This window comes from Babylonia areolata, chromosome 21, assembly GCF_041734735.1.
Source record: "Babylonia areolata isolate BAREFJ2019XMU chromosome 21, ASM4173473v1, whole genome shotgun sequence".
NCBI classification, from domain to species: Eukaryota; Metazoa; Mollusca; class Gastropoda; order Neogastropoda; family Buccinidae; genus Babylonia; species Babylonia areolata.
In genome coordinates, this window is record NC_134896.1 from 41,784,498 (window position 1) to 41,804,471 (window position 19,974).

The following is a 19,974-nucleotide window of genomic DNA, read 5'->3' on the forward strand; positions in this document are numbered from 1 at the left end:
GCTTCGTGCAGTCGTCTTATCAAAGGGGAAATGGCAGTTTTTGCCTTCAAGTCGGGTTGTATCTTAAAGCTTGGACAAGCTACCACTAAAGTCCAGTGAAAGCGGTTGTACTTGTCAGCCAAAGGGACTCGTCTCAAAGTGGAGCACAGGGTGTGTAAAAAAAACTTTCCAGTTTTTTCGTCAGTAAAGCAAGAGTAAGAGAACAAAAACGAGCATACGTCTCTTTGTTGACATTCAACAGATTTTCGGGCTGTGAAAGGTTCTTTTTGCGGTGGGCAAACAAAAATGCTTTCGTAATCAAAAGTACTGCTTTATATATATATCCATAAACGCCCCCACCCGACCCAAAACTATCTCCACCGTTTCCAGAACTTAGCATTCCGTGAAAATGCCTGCTCCAAAAGAAAAAAACAACAACAAATAAATGAATGAATGAATAAATAAATTACGTATATTTCAAAATAGAATACACAATAACACGAAGTAAACATCTCATATTTTAAATCTGTCATTTTTCAACAAGAATCTGTACGTTGCAGATGAATTCGAAAGGCAACATGGAAGCAAGGAAACATGGATTTCAAAGTCAAACAACGAGGAATGATCGGTATTCAATACTAACGTGATGTTTGAGGTTGAATTATTGTAGCCTGAGCACGTTATTTCTTCTGTGCTGAAATATGCGCAGTGCACCACACCTTTAACTGCATTCTGTACATAGATTTTAAAAGAAAAAAAACCCACCTCTGCACAAGGTACACGCATGTGTAATGCATTTATTCATAAAATAAACCTTCACACAGCATCTGCTCAGTGGTGACGTCACTTTTACATTTCGCACACGTTCAACAAAGTCATAATTTGCAATTGGTCAGGCAGTTCATTTGACATCTCATTCCTGTCGCAAGGTGGGGAGAATCTCAACACAAAGTCACGATAAAGGCCAAATCACCACAACGCACTCCCTCCTGTCAGCCAGTTTTCATACAATGATGGGACGGAAAGTTCATCGTCATTCAAATCATGGAAGTATACATACCTACACCGTGTACGACGAAGACATCAAGCACTCGACGCACATCAACGCGTACGCTCCCGCCATGGGTTGTTCCCAGGAGGTGTCAGAAATGTTCATCGTCATCAATCATTATCGCTAATGATCGTCATTATTATCACTATTGTTACAGTGACAACACAGCAGAGAAGTCCACACGTTGATGCTTCTTGTTCTTAATATTACTCAGTGACAAAACGAAACGATAGTGTCACGTCATAAATGTCGGAGATTTAGAGGGAAAGGCGTTCCAAGTTACTCGTTTTGTCTGAAATATTAAATAAAAATGCATCGATCGAAAGGAAATGTCACACACACACAACACACAGACAGAGAGACAGAGAGACAAGACAAATTCTCTATTATCGAGGATAATAGATAAGCACTGGCGCGCTTTCTTTCATCCAGTCCACGCCCTGAAACAGAGAGAAAGAGAGAGAGGGAGAGAGAGAGAGAGTTTCGGTTTTCGATTTTACTGTCGGTCTGATCATTTCAAACGAATTCAACACAGTTGGAAATATTGAATGTTTTTTTGTTTTTTTCCTGCTTTCCTATTTCGGTTCTTTTAAACCAGTTCTCAAGCATCGAAGTGATAACCCCGTGTCAACCGAGTCCTGCAGTGTATTCGTTCACCACAGAACTCCGTCAGCTTTGAATCTGGTTCCAATGCCAGTTTGTTGCTATGATCCACTGTACCGAATTTGATTAAATTTTTTTTTTTCATATGTTGTGGAAATTCTCACAATATAGCACTTGAACGGGCCCCTGTATAACAATCAATAAGTTCAAATTATTGTGCCCATGATGATCTCAAGATGTAAAAAAACACCTAAAAAAACCCAACAAAACTCCCCCAAAAAAACCACCCCCCAAAAAGACTGCAAAATTGTGTAAATATTGGATGCATGCATCCCTTCAGTTTTCCAGTCAGTTTCATAACCCTCTTCCCGCCACAGCAGACAGAGAACAGGGTGTTTCTGATGGTAATTCTCTGACAAAGCAGAAACCCTTCTTCGTTATGAATACATCAATTTCATTGCACCATCAAGCTGTTCTTGTTTTTATGTTTTGGTTGATTCACACAGTTTGGGCTGTCTAAACCATTTTACTCAGCTACTTTTTACTATATTCTGTGTACTTTGGATGCCTTTTCGAACACTTGCATAAAAATTCGCCTCTTACATACCTCGAGGTTTCTAAATTGTAACTGTTCGTGTTCTCTTTTAATCTTGAACCATATATATTATGGTAGTCCAGTGTTAGAGAAAATCGCCACATCATTACTGCCCACTCCGTCCAACTGATCATTGAGAGCTGAGAGATTCCAGAGTTTCCCTGAGCTCTCTGTTCTCCCCTTGAACCAGGACTATGCTACACACAAGACATGCCACGGAGTTAAAGCTCTCTTCACCTCGTCACGTGTGGAAACAGAAAAAGAAAAAAAAGAAGAAAAAGAAAAGCAACAACATATTTATAAACATGATAACTCAGTTCAAGGATAAAACTTTGGGACTAAAACTTATCTGGTTAACACCGTGGACACAGAGGTACTTTACAACAACAACAAAAAGAAGAGTAGAGTCATGTTGCGCAGATTCAATGAGATGAGAACTGGCCAACCACAGCAACAGCATGACTCATATCGTATCGTTATTGTTCCCCCAAACTCTGCTCCACTGTTCAACGTCCACTTTCACGGTAATTACAGTTTCAGGGATTTCTTCTGTGCGGGACAAGTCTAGCTGATGCCCGCAGTTCATGCCCAGAGATGCTACGTTAGTCACCATCCACATGAGATGGGTGGTGGAAGAGAGCTGGAGGAAGACCATGAAGGAATCTGGAATGCACTGGTCGCCCTGGTAAGCCACTGTGACAAAGCAGTTGCCACAAGAAAGCAATATATTCGTTCTAGGCATATCGAAGTCCGCCGTGACTTCAGAGTACACCAGTAACAGAAGGAACTATAAAAGCTTGTTCGATCAGCCTCTGGCCACTACATTTTATTGCCAGAAAGGAACGTTGAACACGCAATGTGCTGAAGCCAACGAACAAACAAACATGAAGGAAGTTAACAAATCGACTAACGAAGCTGTTTGCTAAATGCCAATCATCTCTGTTCAAAGCACAAGTGATTTTTTTTCTATACTTTCATTAACTTCTTCAAAGTAAGCCTTCAGAGCCGTTGTCTGCAGCATTATGCTACAGTGAGCCAGCCTCAGAAGTCCACTGAAATTTTACCAGAATAAAAAGTCTGACAAAAAAACGACCTGAAGTTCAGTCACTCCTTTTAATGAATGCATTTGATCATCCTGAAAATGAAACCACCTTGTAATAGCCTCTGACTCCATTTCGTGAAGAAGAAAAAAAAAGAGAGAAAAAACAGAACATGAAGATGAAGAGTAAAGCTCGTCAAGTCTGAGATCAGAGTCCAACCGAAGTGAGAAGCCAAAAGGGTAATCACAAACCCAACTAAAAATTCTGAGCTGACTGTTAGGTGTGATGAGCTGACGTGAAGGAAACTGCCTGACTGTTCATCTGTGCTCATGTCTGAACCGACCTCAGTTCACAGCCCCGAAACATTGCCTTCAGTATTTTGTCATCAAAACTGGCCTAACCATATCTATGAAGCGTTGTGGTAGAGTCGGATAGGCGTTGGATCTCTGATCCAATGTTCACCAGTGATCAGGGTTCGAGGCTCGTTTCAGCCTTGTGTCCTTGGGAATGGCATGTTGCTCCGATTTTCCTCATTCCATCCAGGTGTGAATGGGTACCTGACTTCGGTTGGGGAAGGTTAAACGGCCCCAGGCACTGTAGATATGAATACACTTCCCCGATGGCCATAAAAGATTATGGGACCTTTAACCTTTTCAACACATCTGGAAGTTGGCACAAATTTTCAAAAGACAGATAATAAGCTTACGGGCCCAAAAAACAGACCGAGAACATTTTTCTTCTTCAGTTTAAGCGGTTTTTCTCCATTTAATTATCTGACCCAGTTGGAAGCCAACGAGGAGGTTCAAACTTCACTTGGAAGGCTTTGAAAGTATTCCCCTTGTTCCTTGACCACATGTGACGATATTCTCTGTAAGAAGATATGGGGGAAAACAACATCAAAACAGCACCATTCCAAAACTTCCAGTTTGCTCGAAGAGGTAAAAAGAAAAAAAAAGTATTCCATACTATGTACGCTGGTGACACCATTGCCTCCTCTTAAATTTTGATTCAAAGCTGTGGAATGATCGCACAGGCTATCAATTTGGATTTTGTACGGTACATTCAAGGTAATATGACGACGTGGATAACCACCACACGACAGAGGAAGGGGGTGGGCTGGAGGATGTAACTGAAATAAACAGACTTCCCGTCGTAAGCTACGAGAGTTTGTCAGAATACTTGTCAGTACCAAACTTCTCAGGGCACATTTCTGGAGGAAATAAATGTCGAGGGCATTGTAGCGTTAAGTCACGATATTATAGTTTGTGTTCACGCTAATGTGCTAAGTCACGACACTATAGTTTGTGCTCACGCTAATGTGCTAAGTCGTGACACTATAGTTTGTGTTCACGCTAACGTGCTAAGTCATGACACTAGCTTGTGCTCACGCTAATGTGCTAAGTCACGACACCATAGTTTGTGCTCACGCTAAACATGATGGCACGGTCATGGGTAACATTCTGGTCAGTTTCCACATGAAAACTGATGGTAAAACCATGACACAGTCAGTACCTGGACTCAAACTAATGGAAAAGCCGTGGCGTTCAGACGAGTTCTATTCAGTGCCCAGTCTCATGGTAAAACCATGACAGCATTGTTTCACAGTCGGCACGCACATAAAACACAGATTATTTCCCCAGTTTTCATGATCACAGAATATTAGAAATTTGTGCACGGATGATAATGGTGTCCCCGATGTGAACAAAGCAAACGCTCAATCGTGTATCAATGATTTCTCTCGCAAAGTTGCAGCAGCGGTCCTCTACACAACATCCATGGAAGTGTTTTTGTCTGCAGGCTGGACAACGTGGATGAGGGTTGTGGCAGCGTGAGGAGAAAGGAGAAGGGGGTGGAGATGGGGGTGTGGGGGTGGGGGGGGGGTAAGGAAGATTTGTAAAGATGGAGGGTGGAGGGAGGATACGTGTGGAGAAGGAGGGTGAGGCGATGAGGGGGCAGGTGACGGGAGGGTGGAGGGGAGAAGGGGTGGGGATGAAAGGTGTGGGATGGCCATGGAGGATGGGAGGAGGAGGAGGGGAAGAGGAGGGGGGGAGATGGAGGATGGTGGAGACGATATATATATATATATGGAGGGGGGAGGGGGGAGATGGAGGCGGGAGACGGAGGGTCGGTGGTAGGTGGAGGGTGAGGGGGGAGGGGTGAAGCGGGGGGTCAGATGTAGTTGACGCTGAGGAGCTCCACGCCCGCCGTGCCGTTCTCCAAGCACACCGAGTCGCTGCTCCGGCCCGGCACCACCTCGCTCGTCTTCCGGAGGCCCAGGTCCCCGTTGAAGCGTCCTATCTCCGCCTGAACACACACACACACACACACCAACACACACACACACGGTCACACCAACACACGCACACCAACGCACACACACACACACGGTCACATGCATGCCTAAAACACAACAAAGAGGCACCTGACACACGCTCGATCAGTCTAATATCATCATCTTAGATGAACAGACTATAAATAAATAAACTAACACACGCTCGCATACTCAAGCATTTGTGCATGATGCGATGTTGGTTGTCAGTCTCTGCAGTGCAAGAGTGTGTGCGTGCGTGTCAGATGCGTATGCACACGCGCGTGGATACATTTATGCTCGCTCGCTCGCTGTGTGTGTGTGTGTGTGTGTGTGTGTGTGTGTGTGTGTGTGTGTGTGTGCGCGCGCGCGCGTCCGTGTGTACTGATATTGTTAACCAGATTTCATATTGTTTGTCTTTATCACGTATTTTATGTCTGCTCACCTCATGGGCGCATGGCAAGTGCATTAAACCATCTGAGTCTCATTTTCATACACACACACACACACACACTCGCGTGATACGAACACACGCATGCGCGCCCCCACACATGTAACTTCACATGAAGCTCTCAATTTTTTCTCTCTCCAAATTTGCGTGCGTCCACACCCACTTAACACGTAGGCGTCTATATATATGTATCTATTTTCAGAGTGAGAAAGTGTAAGCCGGAGAGCATGAAGATCTGAGCTGCAAAGAAAGGAAAATTAGTCATTAAAAAAAAAATCTGTTATCTAAGAAATGGCGATGGAATGGGTGTAAGGCCCATTGAACAGAAGTTACACTTTCACACAAGCGCTCGCACAAACACATAGGCCTAATATATCTACATTCCACAGAAACACACAGCAGCCTACTCAAACACGTGTGCACCAGCACAAACATAGTTATTCATGCATAGGATACTCTCTCTCTGTGTTTGACACACATATTATGCAGGCGCACTATACTGACATGCACACACACAATCTTACACTACAGAGACTGACAACCAACATCGCATCATGCACAAACTGATCAAATACAACAGAACGAATGTGGACATGCAATAAATTTTAAAATAAGAAAAAAAGGTACACACATATACCTACGCAATCACACACGCGCGCGCGCGCGCACTCACTTTCATTTGTACATACTGTACGCACACATACACTTATGGAAACGGTGAGTTTACAAAGGTCGATTAAATATCTATCAGACATGACAACGCATGAACTGTAAATTATCTAAACTAGAATGACAAAACGGTCATACACGTAAAATGTTACATGTGTGTGTGTGTGTGTGTGTGTGTGTGTGTGTGTGTGTGTGTGTGTGTGTGTGTGTGTGTGTGTGTGAATAGAATAAAACAGAATAGAATACTTTTTACTGTCATAAAACCTTAAAGTTTATAAGACACAATGAAACATAAACATGAGCATACATAAAGAGAAACAATCGTGAACAGAATTCGCCAGCCTTGGCTGTAATTCTGTTAGAAGGATCAATTCACTAGGCTTTGCATTTGGACGACATATATCGATTAGGAATCTGTGTCTAAAGCTGCCAATAATTCCCATAATGGAACTGGTGAAGTGCTCATAATCGGAGCAACATTTTGTGGATCAACATTTGATTGATTAATAGTATCTGACACGTATGTAGAAATAGTTTCTAGATTTATGTTCTGTTTCGCTCGTTTCGAAAAAAGTTTGTCAAACTGTATATTAATCTCAGTTTTGACAGAATTTTCTGTAGCATTTGCTCTAATTACATATTTTGCCGATGCTAGCTTTCTTAATTTATTAAGAGGTAGTATTCCTGCAGCTCTATACGATTGTAATGTGTTCGTATGAAACGGAACACCTTGGGCCAGCTTTATGGCTTTGCTATCTAGACTTTGCATTTTTTTAAGGAAAGCATTTGGAGCAGAGAAAAATACCTCCTGTCCATACGTCAGTCTAGATCTTACCAGTGCAGTAGCGAGATGAATAAGTGTTTTTGAATCCTGACCCCAAGGCTGTTTACTGACGATTTTAAGAAAATTTAAGCTTTTCATTGCTTTTGATCTCATGTTTTCTATATGTTTCTTCCAATTTAGCTTTGGAGTAAGATAAACACCAAGGAATCTGACCTCAGATTTAGAGAAGAGTTCTCTTCCATCAAGATGAAAAGTTGGTAATTTTTTGGGGGCAGCACCATTATTAAAAATATCATGTGTGTCTTTTCAGTTGAAAACTGTAATCCATTATCTTTCATATAAATGTTTCATTTATCAAGTTCTGATTGATATAAATTATAAATTGTTAATGTGATTGATATAACGCAGGCCCGTTTTCTTTCGCAAAGTTAAGTTCATCCAAACTGCTATATCATCAGCATATTGAGCGAGATTTATAGATTTAGACAAATATTTTGGCAAATCATATAAAATTATGTTGAACAGAAGTGGGGAAATTATAGAACCTTGCGGAATACCCATGTTAATCGATCTTGAAGACGACTATGATTGCCCAACTTTAGTGATGATGCTTCTTTCTGTCAAAAGAGATTTTACAAACCTGTATACATTGCCACTTAACCCAATGTTCTGTAGCTTAAACAGTAGTCTGGCACGCCAAATGTCGTCATAAACTTTTTGTACATCAAAGAACGTGACCAAAACACTCTTTCTCTTTGAAAACTGTTGTTTTATGTTTGTTGTTAGTTTTACTGAGTGATTTAAAGTAGATCTGCCCTTTCTGAATCCGGGCTGTGCAATCGGAATAATTCTGCTTTTATCACAATAATATGTTAGCCTCATCAATATAATTTTCTCCAAGATTTTTCCGACGTGCGATGTTAAGGATATGGGTCTATAACTCGATGTGTCTGATCGTGGTTTAGCTGATTTAAGTATGGGAGTAATGACAGCTTTTTTTTCCATATACAAGGTGTTTTGCCTGTTTCCCAACATTTCGCATATAGTGTATGAAGAAGCTTGTACCATTCTTTAGGAAGATGATTGATCATGGTGTACGAAATACCATCGTAACCTACAACTACTTCTTTTATTTCCAAATGACGCAATTGCATCTTCAACTTCTTTAGAAGTAAGGTGAGCATTTTTAAATATGTCATTATTAGGAGCTGGTTCCCTATACTGTTCATTTGATTCACTATTAATTCTGACAGCCAGCTGTTCGGGTGTTAATCCATCATCGTTGCATGTTTTCGCAAACATATCTGCAAAAGTTTCTGCTTTTTCTAAAGTGGTAGGGAAACATTTCCCATTAACTTTTATAGGATATTCTTGAAAAGATATCCCATTTTTCATATCCTTAATTTTCTTCCATACCTTCTTTGTATCTTTGTAATCTGAAACTTCTTGAATACAATAATTAGACCAATATTGTCTTTTGACTTGAGCAACAACTCTGTTGCAATGATTTTTGGCTTTCCTCATTTCTTCATGGGATTGCTCCACCCTGTCCTTTAGTCTTTGCTTGTCAATCTCCGTGTTCTTATCATTTTTTTAATTCCTTACTATCCTTTAACCATTGTTTAAAAGTCTTCTTTTTAAGTTCAACAGCCTGTGCACACGCTTGATTCCACCAAATACTGCCACTATGCTTTCCTTTTCTGGCGGGTGTTCTTTTTGGAATTGATAATTCAGCTGCTTCAATGGTTGTTTTGGCAAATTTTTCATAAGATATATCAGCGTCTAAATCCTCAAAATTATTTATCTAAGTTTTGGCATGAAAGAATAGATTGATATTTTCCCCAATCGGCCTGTTCGTAGCAGAACTTTGGAATTGCATCATTACTTACATCGTTAGATTTAGATTAAAAATCTTTTTTTAAAATTAAGTTAAGAATAATTGGTAAATGATCATTGCCTAGTGCATCATCTTCTACAACCCAGGTACTAACTGTTACTAAGTCTGACGTAACAAGTGTCAAATCAATTGACGTAGCCTTGTGGCTTGATACATCAGGAATTCTTGTTATACTGCCATCATTTAAAAGATATAGAGAGGACTCTACTAGATTTTCAACGAGACGAGAATTAGTGATCGACTGAATTTTTTCCCCAAAAAGGAGCATAGTCTCCACCGACAATCCATTGTTCATTTTCTTTTACTAAATTCAGAAGCCAGTTTGAGTTTGATTCAGAAGGACCATTTTTAAAATAAACAGAAAGGAAATTTATGACTAAATCATTTATCTGCACCTGCAGCTGAAACATCAATAATATCTTCGTGGACAGGGGAGGCAATAATTAAGACCACACTGGACATACAACCCTTTCAGAACGGTCTGTGTAATACAAAGGAGGAAAACAGTATCCTTTTAAAGAAGGTAATTTACCTTTAGTTACATTTCAGGACTGTAAAACTTGATGGCTATTTTGACTAAGATATTCATGTAAATAATCTAGATTAGAAGCAATGGATCTGCAATTCCATTGCATGAAAGAAATTTCACATTTAATATTTTTCTTATTGTTTTCGCCATAAATCACATTTTCATTTGAATACAAAAGGTCATTAGCTTTTGCTTACAAACTAAACAGTTAATATGTTAGGATATGGTTGCCACGCTGACCACCAGCTGCCTGCACTGATGATGTTGATGTAAGGTCGTCGCGTCTACCTCCAGCCGACTGTTCCGACGATGTTGACGAATTGTTGCCATGCCGACCACCAGCTGACGATGCTGACTGATGGTCGACATGTTGACTGCCAGACGACCGCAACGACGATGTTGGCGGGTGGTCAACACATAGATCACCAGACGACCGAAATGACGATGTTGATTGATGGTCGCCACGTTGACCACCAGACGACCGCAACGACGATGTTGATTGGTGGTCGCCATTTTGACCACCAGACGACCGCAACGACGATGTTGATTGGTGGTCGCCACGTTGACCACTAGACGACTGAAACGACGATGTGGACGGGTGGTCGCCACGTTGATCATCAGACGACCGCAGCGACGATTTAGACGGGTGGTCTTCCGAGAAACTGACCCTATTTTTCTCATCAGTTTGTGTTGAAACGCAAGAATACTTTACAGTTTCAGTCTGTGTTGTCTTGTGAAGACTTGGTGTAAAACGAGTGGCTTCAGCATATGTTTTCTTCGTGCCACAGTGACAAGGTTTCCGATATTCAATATTGTGACATTAAGAAAGTTGAAAATCCCAATATACTAGCGTCACGAGTCAAATCACACTTGTCTGAAACATACCCCCACCACTTAAAAATATTTACAGACGGTTCTGTTCTAGAAAATCAGTTTGCTGGTTCTGGATATGCAATTCCTGCTTTGAAAATTGGAAAGTCATATCATACTGGAAAGGGCTTTTCAAATTTTACAGCTGAATTAATTGCCGTCCTTATGGCATTAAAATATCTAACTGATCTGCCCCTAAACTTGATTAATGTTTTATTTTGTGTCGATTCAAAATCAGTTCTGCAGTCTATCAAATCAGGTTGTACGAACATTAATTATAACATCAATTTTGAAATAAGATTTTTGATTCACTGTATTCAAATGAGAGGAACTAATATTGAAATGTGCTGGATTCCCTCACACTGTGGGCTTTTCTCCAATGAACGTGCAGATCATCTTGCACAGCTTGAAGCTAAAAACGCTTTAAATGCAATTGAACTTCATCGTTTATCATCATCTGAAATGAGTAATATTGTTGAAAGATATATGCAAAATTCCTTTATGTCTTTAGAAGTTAACACTTCTGCCTTATTAAATGCTAAAAGAACTGGCAGGGCTGTCAAGAACATACACAAAATATTGTGAAAATATTGAATGCATTTTGCAAGGGACGTTTAACGGTAGAGCACGTTTTAACCCGCTGTTTAGTAATGAAACCTTTTTAGCCTCCAGAAATTCCGGAACACGTGTTACCATTTTCAAATGTTAACATTTTTTGAAAAAAGTTATATATTTCAAACTGTTCTTTATTAACGTTAGCTAGCTATGTGTTAAACAGTCCAGTTGGCAGTTTATTGTAAGTCCCCACATGAACCTGTTTTCAAATAATAATCTATAGAAGTAGTGCATATAATATTTGATTACTGATTTTTTTTTTTTTTGGTCCTAATCCCGCTTCCCCCGTCCCGCCTCAGACACACCCTTCCAATATTATGTTTTTTCTTTCTCCAAACACTGACACTCACCCTCTCCATTTTATATTTTGTACTCTATCTTTTCCACATTCTGTTCTCTCTGTCTGTCTGTCTGTCTCTTCCTTTCTTAGTCCCCTCCCCCTTGCTCCCACCCCCCTCCCCTCCACCTCAACCGCCCCCCTTTTCATTCGAATATACAGAAATGTCGATTTCTAATTAATAATAACAATCATCATTATGATATAAATGATAATAATCCAAATGATAATATCATTTATTCTCAGTCTAATATCATTATCTTCGATGAACAGACTATAAATAAATAAACGAACGAATCTGTGTCTGTAAGTATTGTATTTTACACAACTGTCTCAAAGGTGAATCTCATCTTCTAAACTGTTACAGGTATCACACAGTCTTTGCTCTTTTGGTTTATTTTATACCTTTCCTGTTCGATTTGTAAGTCATGGGCACTGATTCGTAACATAGTCAGTGCTTTCCTGTGTTGTGTATTTGCTGTATTTAAAAAAAATTAATACGGTTCAATTTCATAATTTGTCACAGCGTTCTTGTAAAATTCTAATTTAGATGAACTGTTTTGTTTCTGTTTCCAAAATTTTACATATTCATTTTCAAGCTTCTTGGATATAGCATACTTTAATCTTTTGACACCAAAAGTGAACTGATTTTTCCAAGCATGATCTAATCCAGTGCTAGTTAATACATTTCTTATGAAAAGTAGCCACTGAACGTTTTTGTTTGTTTGACGATATATGCATTTATATGTTGTGTATACAAGTGAATTTTGAGGACGCTCTAATAAAATTATGTGTAGGCCTATCCAATAGCTAATAACTCGACATATTATTTTAGGCTAATAGGGAATCTTCCTAATTCTCCTAAAACGGGGAGAACCATTGCTCTTTTATGTACACCCAGTAATTGTTTACAAAGCGAACAATAACATTTTTTTTCCGACATCGCGCGTTGATGATTTAAGCCTTTAGAGGATTGGTCTGTGAATCTGTTTGGCCCACAGCACGCATTTCGCGACTGGTCGATCTTCTGAAGGCTGCAGCCGTCACTGCTTGAGAAAATGACGTCAGAATGTAGACGTGATCGCGGAGTCCATCGCATGGATCCGCAATGGCGCAATGGGTCGTCTGCTGATCAGTTTTATGACTGATTACTCTTACGCATTGGAGAGTCTTCACGCTTTGGAACTTTTATTGAAACGTAGCTTGGGTGCTGAAGGGCACTTAATTCTGACCGCCGGCCTGGAGGCCGGTCCGTGCGGTGCTTTGTCGGAGTGACCATACACAACTTGGCCTATGTGGACATCACTTGGATATTTCGGCATTTACATCTTAAGATTTCGATAGCCTTGAGATGACCTTAGCGGTCGGAAAGGCTCTGAGCACCATTACTTGTTGTTAAGATCAATCTTTTAGTGACTTGACAGACCTATTCTATGAACATCCAACTTTTTGCTTACATTTCGTTGTCATTTCGCTGTAATCACGACAATAAGACAACCACAGCCAAAGTATGTATACAAATTGATTTTAGTACTCTAACAATGTTCAGTTTTGTGGATGTAAGCCTACAGTATTTTATGCTGTTGTGTTTCTTATTGTGACATTTGATAAATCATGGCACAAATGCGAGTTTAAATGAACATTTAACACACAAACATGTTGATAGGCATATCACTGGTAAAAAAAAAAAGGAAAAAAAGTCAAATACGTTATCATTACCATTACCATCTAACATCACGACCGCTAATTACAATTACACACTTACACAAGCAAGCAAGCGCGAGTTTCAAGTTAAACCAACATAGTTTATTAAGTACTGAAAATGACTACTTACAGAATCTCTTCAAGTGTAAAAACCGCGTTGCTCCTTCATACATACACCAGTGCACTTACCGATACATTCACACGCATATGCAAACATAGACATACACTCAATTCATCATAAGATAGGAGGACCTTGCATACCAACACCTTCAGAGAAACACACGTGAAGACATGATAATAAAAAGAAAAAAAATAATAAAAAAAGAACCTTCAACATATATGCCTATTTGGCATAATTCCTAACCATTCGCATTTCTCACTCAGTCACTCACGCGTCTGTTACTGACCTAAATTTATCGAATGACATATTTTGAGAATAGATGTTGAAGAAAGAACGAATGAAACACGCCCGTGTACATGAATGCAGAAATATAATGGAACCAAAAGCTCAGACTCTAGCAAGACCTATCAAGTTCAAAAGAAAATGCTTTCAAAGACAAATTTCAGAAGGGAGTAAAAAGTAGGAAACTACAGAACAGATAAACATGGATTCAGATGACATATTAAGTTATACGGACAATCTATGAAAGTAGTTGATTTGATTTAATAGAAGACATTACTCGAATATGTGTTGGCTCAGAATCAATACCAAGTGTTCGAATAGTCTAAAAGGGGAGACTATATATGGAGCTGAAAAGTGTTAACGTGCCTTTGAAAGGTTAGTGGATTGACAGCATGCAGACTACAAAAACTGACCGTCATTTCGTATTTAAAAACATGTCCATAAAAACACTGGCTGCAAGGTAAGGAATGAAAGCACTTTCAGAACATCGTGCTGAACTCACCTTGTGGACGGCAAGAGGAACAGAAGTAACAACACAAAATGATAAAATGCACCCGTTTTGCTTCTGATTCTGTCCACCTTCGTTCAATGCCCCCCTCAGCCCCTCCCTTTCCAATAGATAAAGGATAAGAACAACGGCAACAAGAAAAATCCAAACGGGTGTATCTTTCTATCATTTTGTGTTGTTCCTTATCGCCTGTTCCGACCCATAATGTGAGTATTGTGGCATCCCTTTTATATTTTCTGAAAACGACGAAGAAGAAAAGAATGCAAGCTGACGTATTGTTAGTTTCTGAAACGGTCGCCCCTTGATCCCTGTCTGAGTCAAACCAAAAAAAAGCTACCAACACCAAAAACCATGTTATACTGTTTAACTGTTACTGTGCCCATGTTAATTCAAATGGTCGACTCACGGAAACTGGTTACTAACGGTGTGATACATATAAGCAGTGAGATAGGAATCAGGCGAAACACACGTACAAAAAAGTCATGCGGAGGATTCTCCTCCAATCCAAGCGAAGTGAACTGAGAAGGCGATGTCTCATCCGAACTGTACGTGGGAAGTCGGGCTGACCTCAGTCCGTTTATCTCCGTTGCTGCCTGGCTCATTTTACGAAAGAGTCGTGTCCCCTTATCAAACAAAAATGGCCGACACATTGGTCTCGTCAGCTTGAAATACTTTTATTTTTATTTATTTATTTTATTATTATTTTTTTTTATTCTTCTTCAAATATGTTCTATACTTATGCACTGAATGTTGACTGAAATGATGAACGAGACTTACCTGTACGTTAATGGTAATGTCTGTTCCAGTGTGTTTCAGAATGAGTGACATGTGGAATTGCAAGGTCAACGTGTTGCACACAAAAGCCCGGGCCTGTCCTTCACCTTCCTCTAGTCTTTCGCCGGACGAGAGGCACCCATTGAACAGGTTTTAAACTATAAACATCTAAAGGAACTTCTCGTGAGATGAAGTTATTGCAGTATCTTTCAGAATGATTACAGCAGAATTTGGGTGATAATGTCTATTCACTAATAATATTCGAAAAGCTCACCGGACCTCCTATTGGATTCCTGACATCATTGATCTGTATAGACTACAAAACTGTTATTGAATTTTAATAACACGTTCTGCATAATTAGTTCTCCTACTGAACCCTGGGAAAAAGCGTTGTAGGCAGGCCCCAGTCTGCCTTTTGTCGGGATAATATGATGGCAGTTCATAGCACATAAACCCATGTTAAGGAGGTTGTACAACACGGTCTGCTTTTTGTACAGCACTGAGCATCAAGGTTGGTTAAAAGTCTTCACTTACGAATCCCTACCATGGCGGTTTGACCATCAGTGATAGACCTCTCAGGGTGGACCGCTGGCCTAGTGGTTATGCACCCGTCCAGGAAACGACAGAATCTGACCACATGGGTTCGAATCCCACACTCGCCAGTATTTTCTTTCCCTTCTGTATACCTTTATTGGTGGTTTGGACGCCAGTCATTCGGATCAGACGACAAACCGAGGTCCCACCATGTATAACATGCACTTCAAGCACGTTAAAGAACCCGCGGCAACAAAAGGGTTGCCCCTGGAAAGATTATGTAGAAAAAATCCACTCTGATAGGAAAACATATACACTTGCAGGCAGAAAAAAAGGTGGCGCTCTCACTGTAGCAACGCGCTATCCATGGTGAGGGCAGCCCGAATATCTCACAGAGAAATGTGTAATGACAAAAGAATAATACTACACAATACTTATTGTGGCCAACGAATGATGATCACCTAAAGGCAGCGGTCAGTCGGCTCTGCCCAGGTCTAGTAGGCAGCCTGCTGTGCAAATATGAATCTGTGTTTGTACAGCGTTTAAAGTTTTCTCAGTCTCCGACCGATGATAGGCGCTATGATAAGTATCAAGTATCAATATCAATATATTTGCTCGAAACACGTGCAGTACATCTGAATGAGACAAAATAATTATGTAGCTCGATTAAATGAGCTCTTCCCTAATGAATGCATGAGGCCTTTCACACCCCTCCCCACCCACCCACCCACCTGGCATGCATTTCCAGCAGACCATCCAACAACACAGGCATGCAAGCAGGCAGGCAGGTAGGCAAACACACAAGCAACAACAACAACAACAACACACACTGTTGCCCAAAAGTATGAACGGCTTTTGTTCAACAGAAGACAAAACGAAAACCGTGACTGACGAATGCAGCTTCATAAATCATTCTGAATAATTACCCCACCCCACCTCCCGCGCCACGCCTCCTCATCTCCGTCCACTAAGAAGAAAAAAAACAAACAAAAAAAAAACACCACACGTAAACGTCAATTAATGCAGTATTTGGGACTTGCAATAACCATGCAATCATACACATGGAAAACTCTGGTTATAGTTAAGACGTGACAGGAAATGTGCACTTCATTCATTCTAGTATAGAAAATTTGCGACACGCACACCGACACACGCACCGCCTTACCTCCCACCCTCCCCTCCTACACACATTGTTTACACTTCAACTATTTTGAATGCCACGATATACTACTGCACCATTTCAAATCACTAGTGTGATCCTTTCCAAGTCCGATATATCTGATCCTTAAGATCCGAAATGGTTGCTGTCATGCTTTGACAAGTGTGATATGAGAGAGAGAGAAAGAGAGAGAGAGAGAGGGGGGGGTGCATACTCACACATGCTTGACAGAGACAAAGAGAGAGGGAGACGGAGACACACAGACAGACAGAAAGACAAAGGAAAGAGTCAGACGGACACACTGACAGAAAACATATAGCAGTCGGCCCACACTTCAAGATCATCCAGTTATACTACATATGACAGCTTTTCCCTCAAGCTATAAACAACCCCACATCACCACTACACTCGTGGCGTCCTTTTCAGTGGGGCAACTGCAAGTGTTTAAGAAAAAAAAACAAATAAAAAAAAACAACAACAACAAACCAACAACAACAGTCGCAACCAGTTGGTTGGAAACCAATGCCAAAAAGAATATACCAACACATCTAAAATCAAATCCAAAAAAATAAAATAAACACACAAATAAATCAATAAACAACACAGGCAGAAACGAACACAAACGAAAAATGCAGACAGACCCCTGCCCTGACACTATGTCATCTGACCGCATTCTTCATCTTCCGGGCTTGAAACAAATAGATAAAAACAAATACATGGTTTTTAAAAGCAGTCACACCTATCAGTGTCTTCCTTAAGTCCTCAGCCAAATAATAATAAACAAACCAATAAATTACGAATTTTTTTACATATAGGCAGCAACACCCTGGCCTCAAACATTCTGTCTTCGGTTCCACCCTCTGGATCTACATAAACTGTTTATCAAACAGATAAGTAACAAATAATCAAGAGAATAAACATGGGCAGCCATGTGCCCCTACCCTCAAACCATCTGAATGTCTTCTGTTCACCTTTCTGGACCTTAGATAAATAAATTTATAATTAACTAATTCATTGAATAAATCACGCACACAAAAGCCATGCCCCTAATATAAAGTCTTCTGACCGTCTTTATTCGTTTTTTTTTGTTTTGTTTTTTTCCCCCCATAACTAACTGAATAAATAAATAAACTAGATAAATACAATAAATCAACACATGCAGCCATGCCTTTATCACACAGCCGTCTATCTCAAATATGTTCGCTTTTCCAGCCCTTACACAAAGCAACAAACAAATACACAGAGAAACAAATCAAAACAAATCCACACAAGCGGCCACTCCCCCTGACCCTCACCGCTCCACCTTATGAGCCTTTGATAAATAAATTGATAAACAAACAAAGGTTCAATAAGCAGACACAAAACAAATACGTGCATAAATAAATCGAACAACAAAAATAATCCCACACAAGCGGCCACGCCCCCGGAACCCCTGTCGTCTGGCCATCTTTTTTTTCTTTCCCACTTTTCCTGGCCTTAGGCGAAATAAAGAAAGAAACAAGCAACAAACAAAAAGTCCACAAACATAAGTGAACACATAGACATCTCCCCCCCCCTCCCCCACGCCCTTTCCTGGCCTTTGGCGAAATATAGAAAGAAATAAGAAACAAACAAAAGGTCTACAAACATAAATTAACACATACATAAATGGATAAACATGTAGATAAGTGAATGAATGAAAAAATAAATAAATCCACACAAACAAAATCCACGCCCTCCTACCTCCCCGCCCCCTCCCGACCCTCCCCCTTCTTCGTTTGTGGGCTGCAACTCCCACCTTCACTCGTATGTACACGAGCCGGCTTTTACGTATATGACCGTTTTTACCCCGCCACGCAGGCAGCTATACTCCGTTTTCGGGGGTGTGCATGCTGGGTATGTTCTTGTTTCCATAACCCACCGAACGCAGACATGAATTACAGGATCTTTAACGTGCGTATTTTGATCTTCTGCTGCGTATACACACGAAGGGGGTTCAGGCACAAGCAGGTCTGCACATATGTTGACCTGGGAGATCGGAAAAATCTCCATCTCGCGCCGTTACCGAGATTCGAACCCGGGACGCTCAGATGCCCCCCCCCCCCTCCCCCACCCCCCTTCCGTTACCTCCAACCGTCTGACGGTCTTGCGCTCCACCTTCTGTGCCTTCTGGATGAGCAGGTCGCTGATGTACTTGATGACCAGCGACAGGTAGGCCAGGCCGAACAGGATCCACACGTAGGAGATCACCTCGTACGTCTCGTGCAGGCTGCCCCCCTTGATCTTCTGCTCGTGGATACCTGCACCGTCACGTTGTCAAGTTGCTGAGGAGGATTTCCTTTCACTAGATACGTGTAGTTTGTTTCTTAAGTTGATAAACCATCGAATTACGACCGTACAGCAGTAGAATCCCCCTATCAGATGTGATAATTCGAAAGAATCGAGACGATATCCTGAAACCAAGTGACTTATTCTATTGCGATGATTGTAAAACACACACACACACACACACACAAAAAAAGAAAAGAAAAAAGACAGAAAAAACACTCGCCAAATATATATTTGATTGTATGTATCTTAGATGATCGTTTCTTTCTTTGTTCCCTTTGTTCTTTTGTTGTGTCTACTAATCCTTTAGGATTTCATGACAATAAATGAAGTTAAGTCGAGTCGAGTCAGACTCAGACTCAAGACAAGACACACGATTCAACCTTAACTGCCTACGAAACACGGGAAAGTGTTTTTCAGCTGCACGAACAACATAAAACATTTACACACATTTAAACAATAAACGTGCGTGACAAGAAATACAAATACCAGACTAAACTCACTCCATTCTTTTTTTCTTTTTCCCCTTCCACCAACCAACAAACTAGCTGTCTACCCCCAGAGAACACCACACAGGCAAAACGACTTATCGAATCATTTTCACTTCAACACAACCGCAGGAAAATAATTCCAGATTCGCTAGCAGCAACACCACCACACACCCATCATCACCACCACACACCCATCATCACCACCATTGCTCCATACCATCTTCTTTTTCTTTCTTTTCTTTTTTTCCTGTTGTTTGTTTTTCCTTCTTTTGTGTTTGTGGGTTGCATCTACAGGAGTGAGCTATATCAGACATGACCGTCATTTATATCCTTTTAGACAGCCTTAGGCAGCTATACTCCTTTTTC

General features: G+C 40.6%; 1 protein-coding gene across 2 annotated transcripts in view; it reads right to left on the minus strand.

The window, feature by feature from the left end:
- Window positions 1–5,320: 5,320 nt before the first annotated feature.
- LOC143296494 (potassium channel subfamily K member 4-like) overlaps window positions 5,321–19,974 on the minus strand; it is a 60,348-nt gene continuing 45,694 nt past the window's right edge. For both annotated transcript variants that reach the window (XM_076608456.1, XM_076608457.1), the window contains exons 6-7: window positions 18,917–19,089; window positions 5,321–5,572 (exon numbers count right to left, since the gene is read on the minus strand). In XM_076608456.1, the coding sequence (XP_076464571.1) occupies window positions 5,438–5,572; window positions 18,917–19,089 (308 nt within the window). In that variant the 3' untranslated portion in view covers window positions 5,321–5,437. The remainder of the gene's footprint in view (window positions 5,573–18,916; window positions 19,090–19,974) is intronic.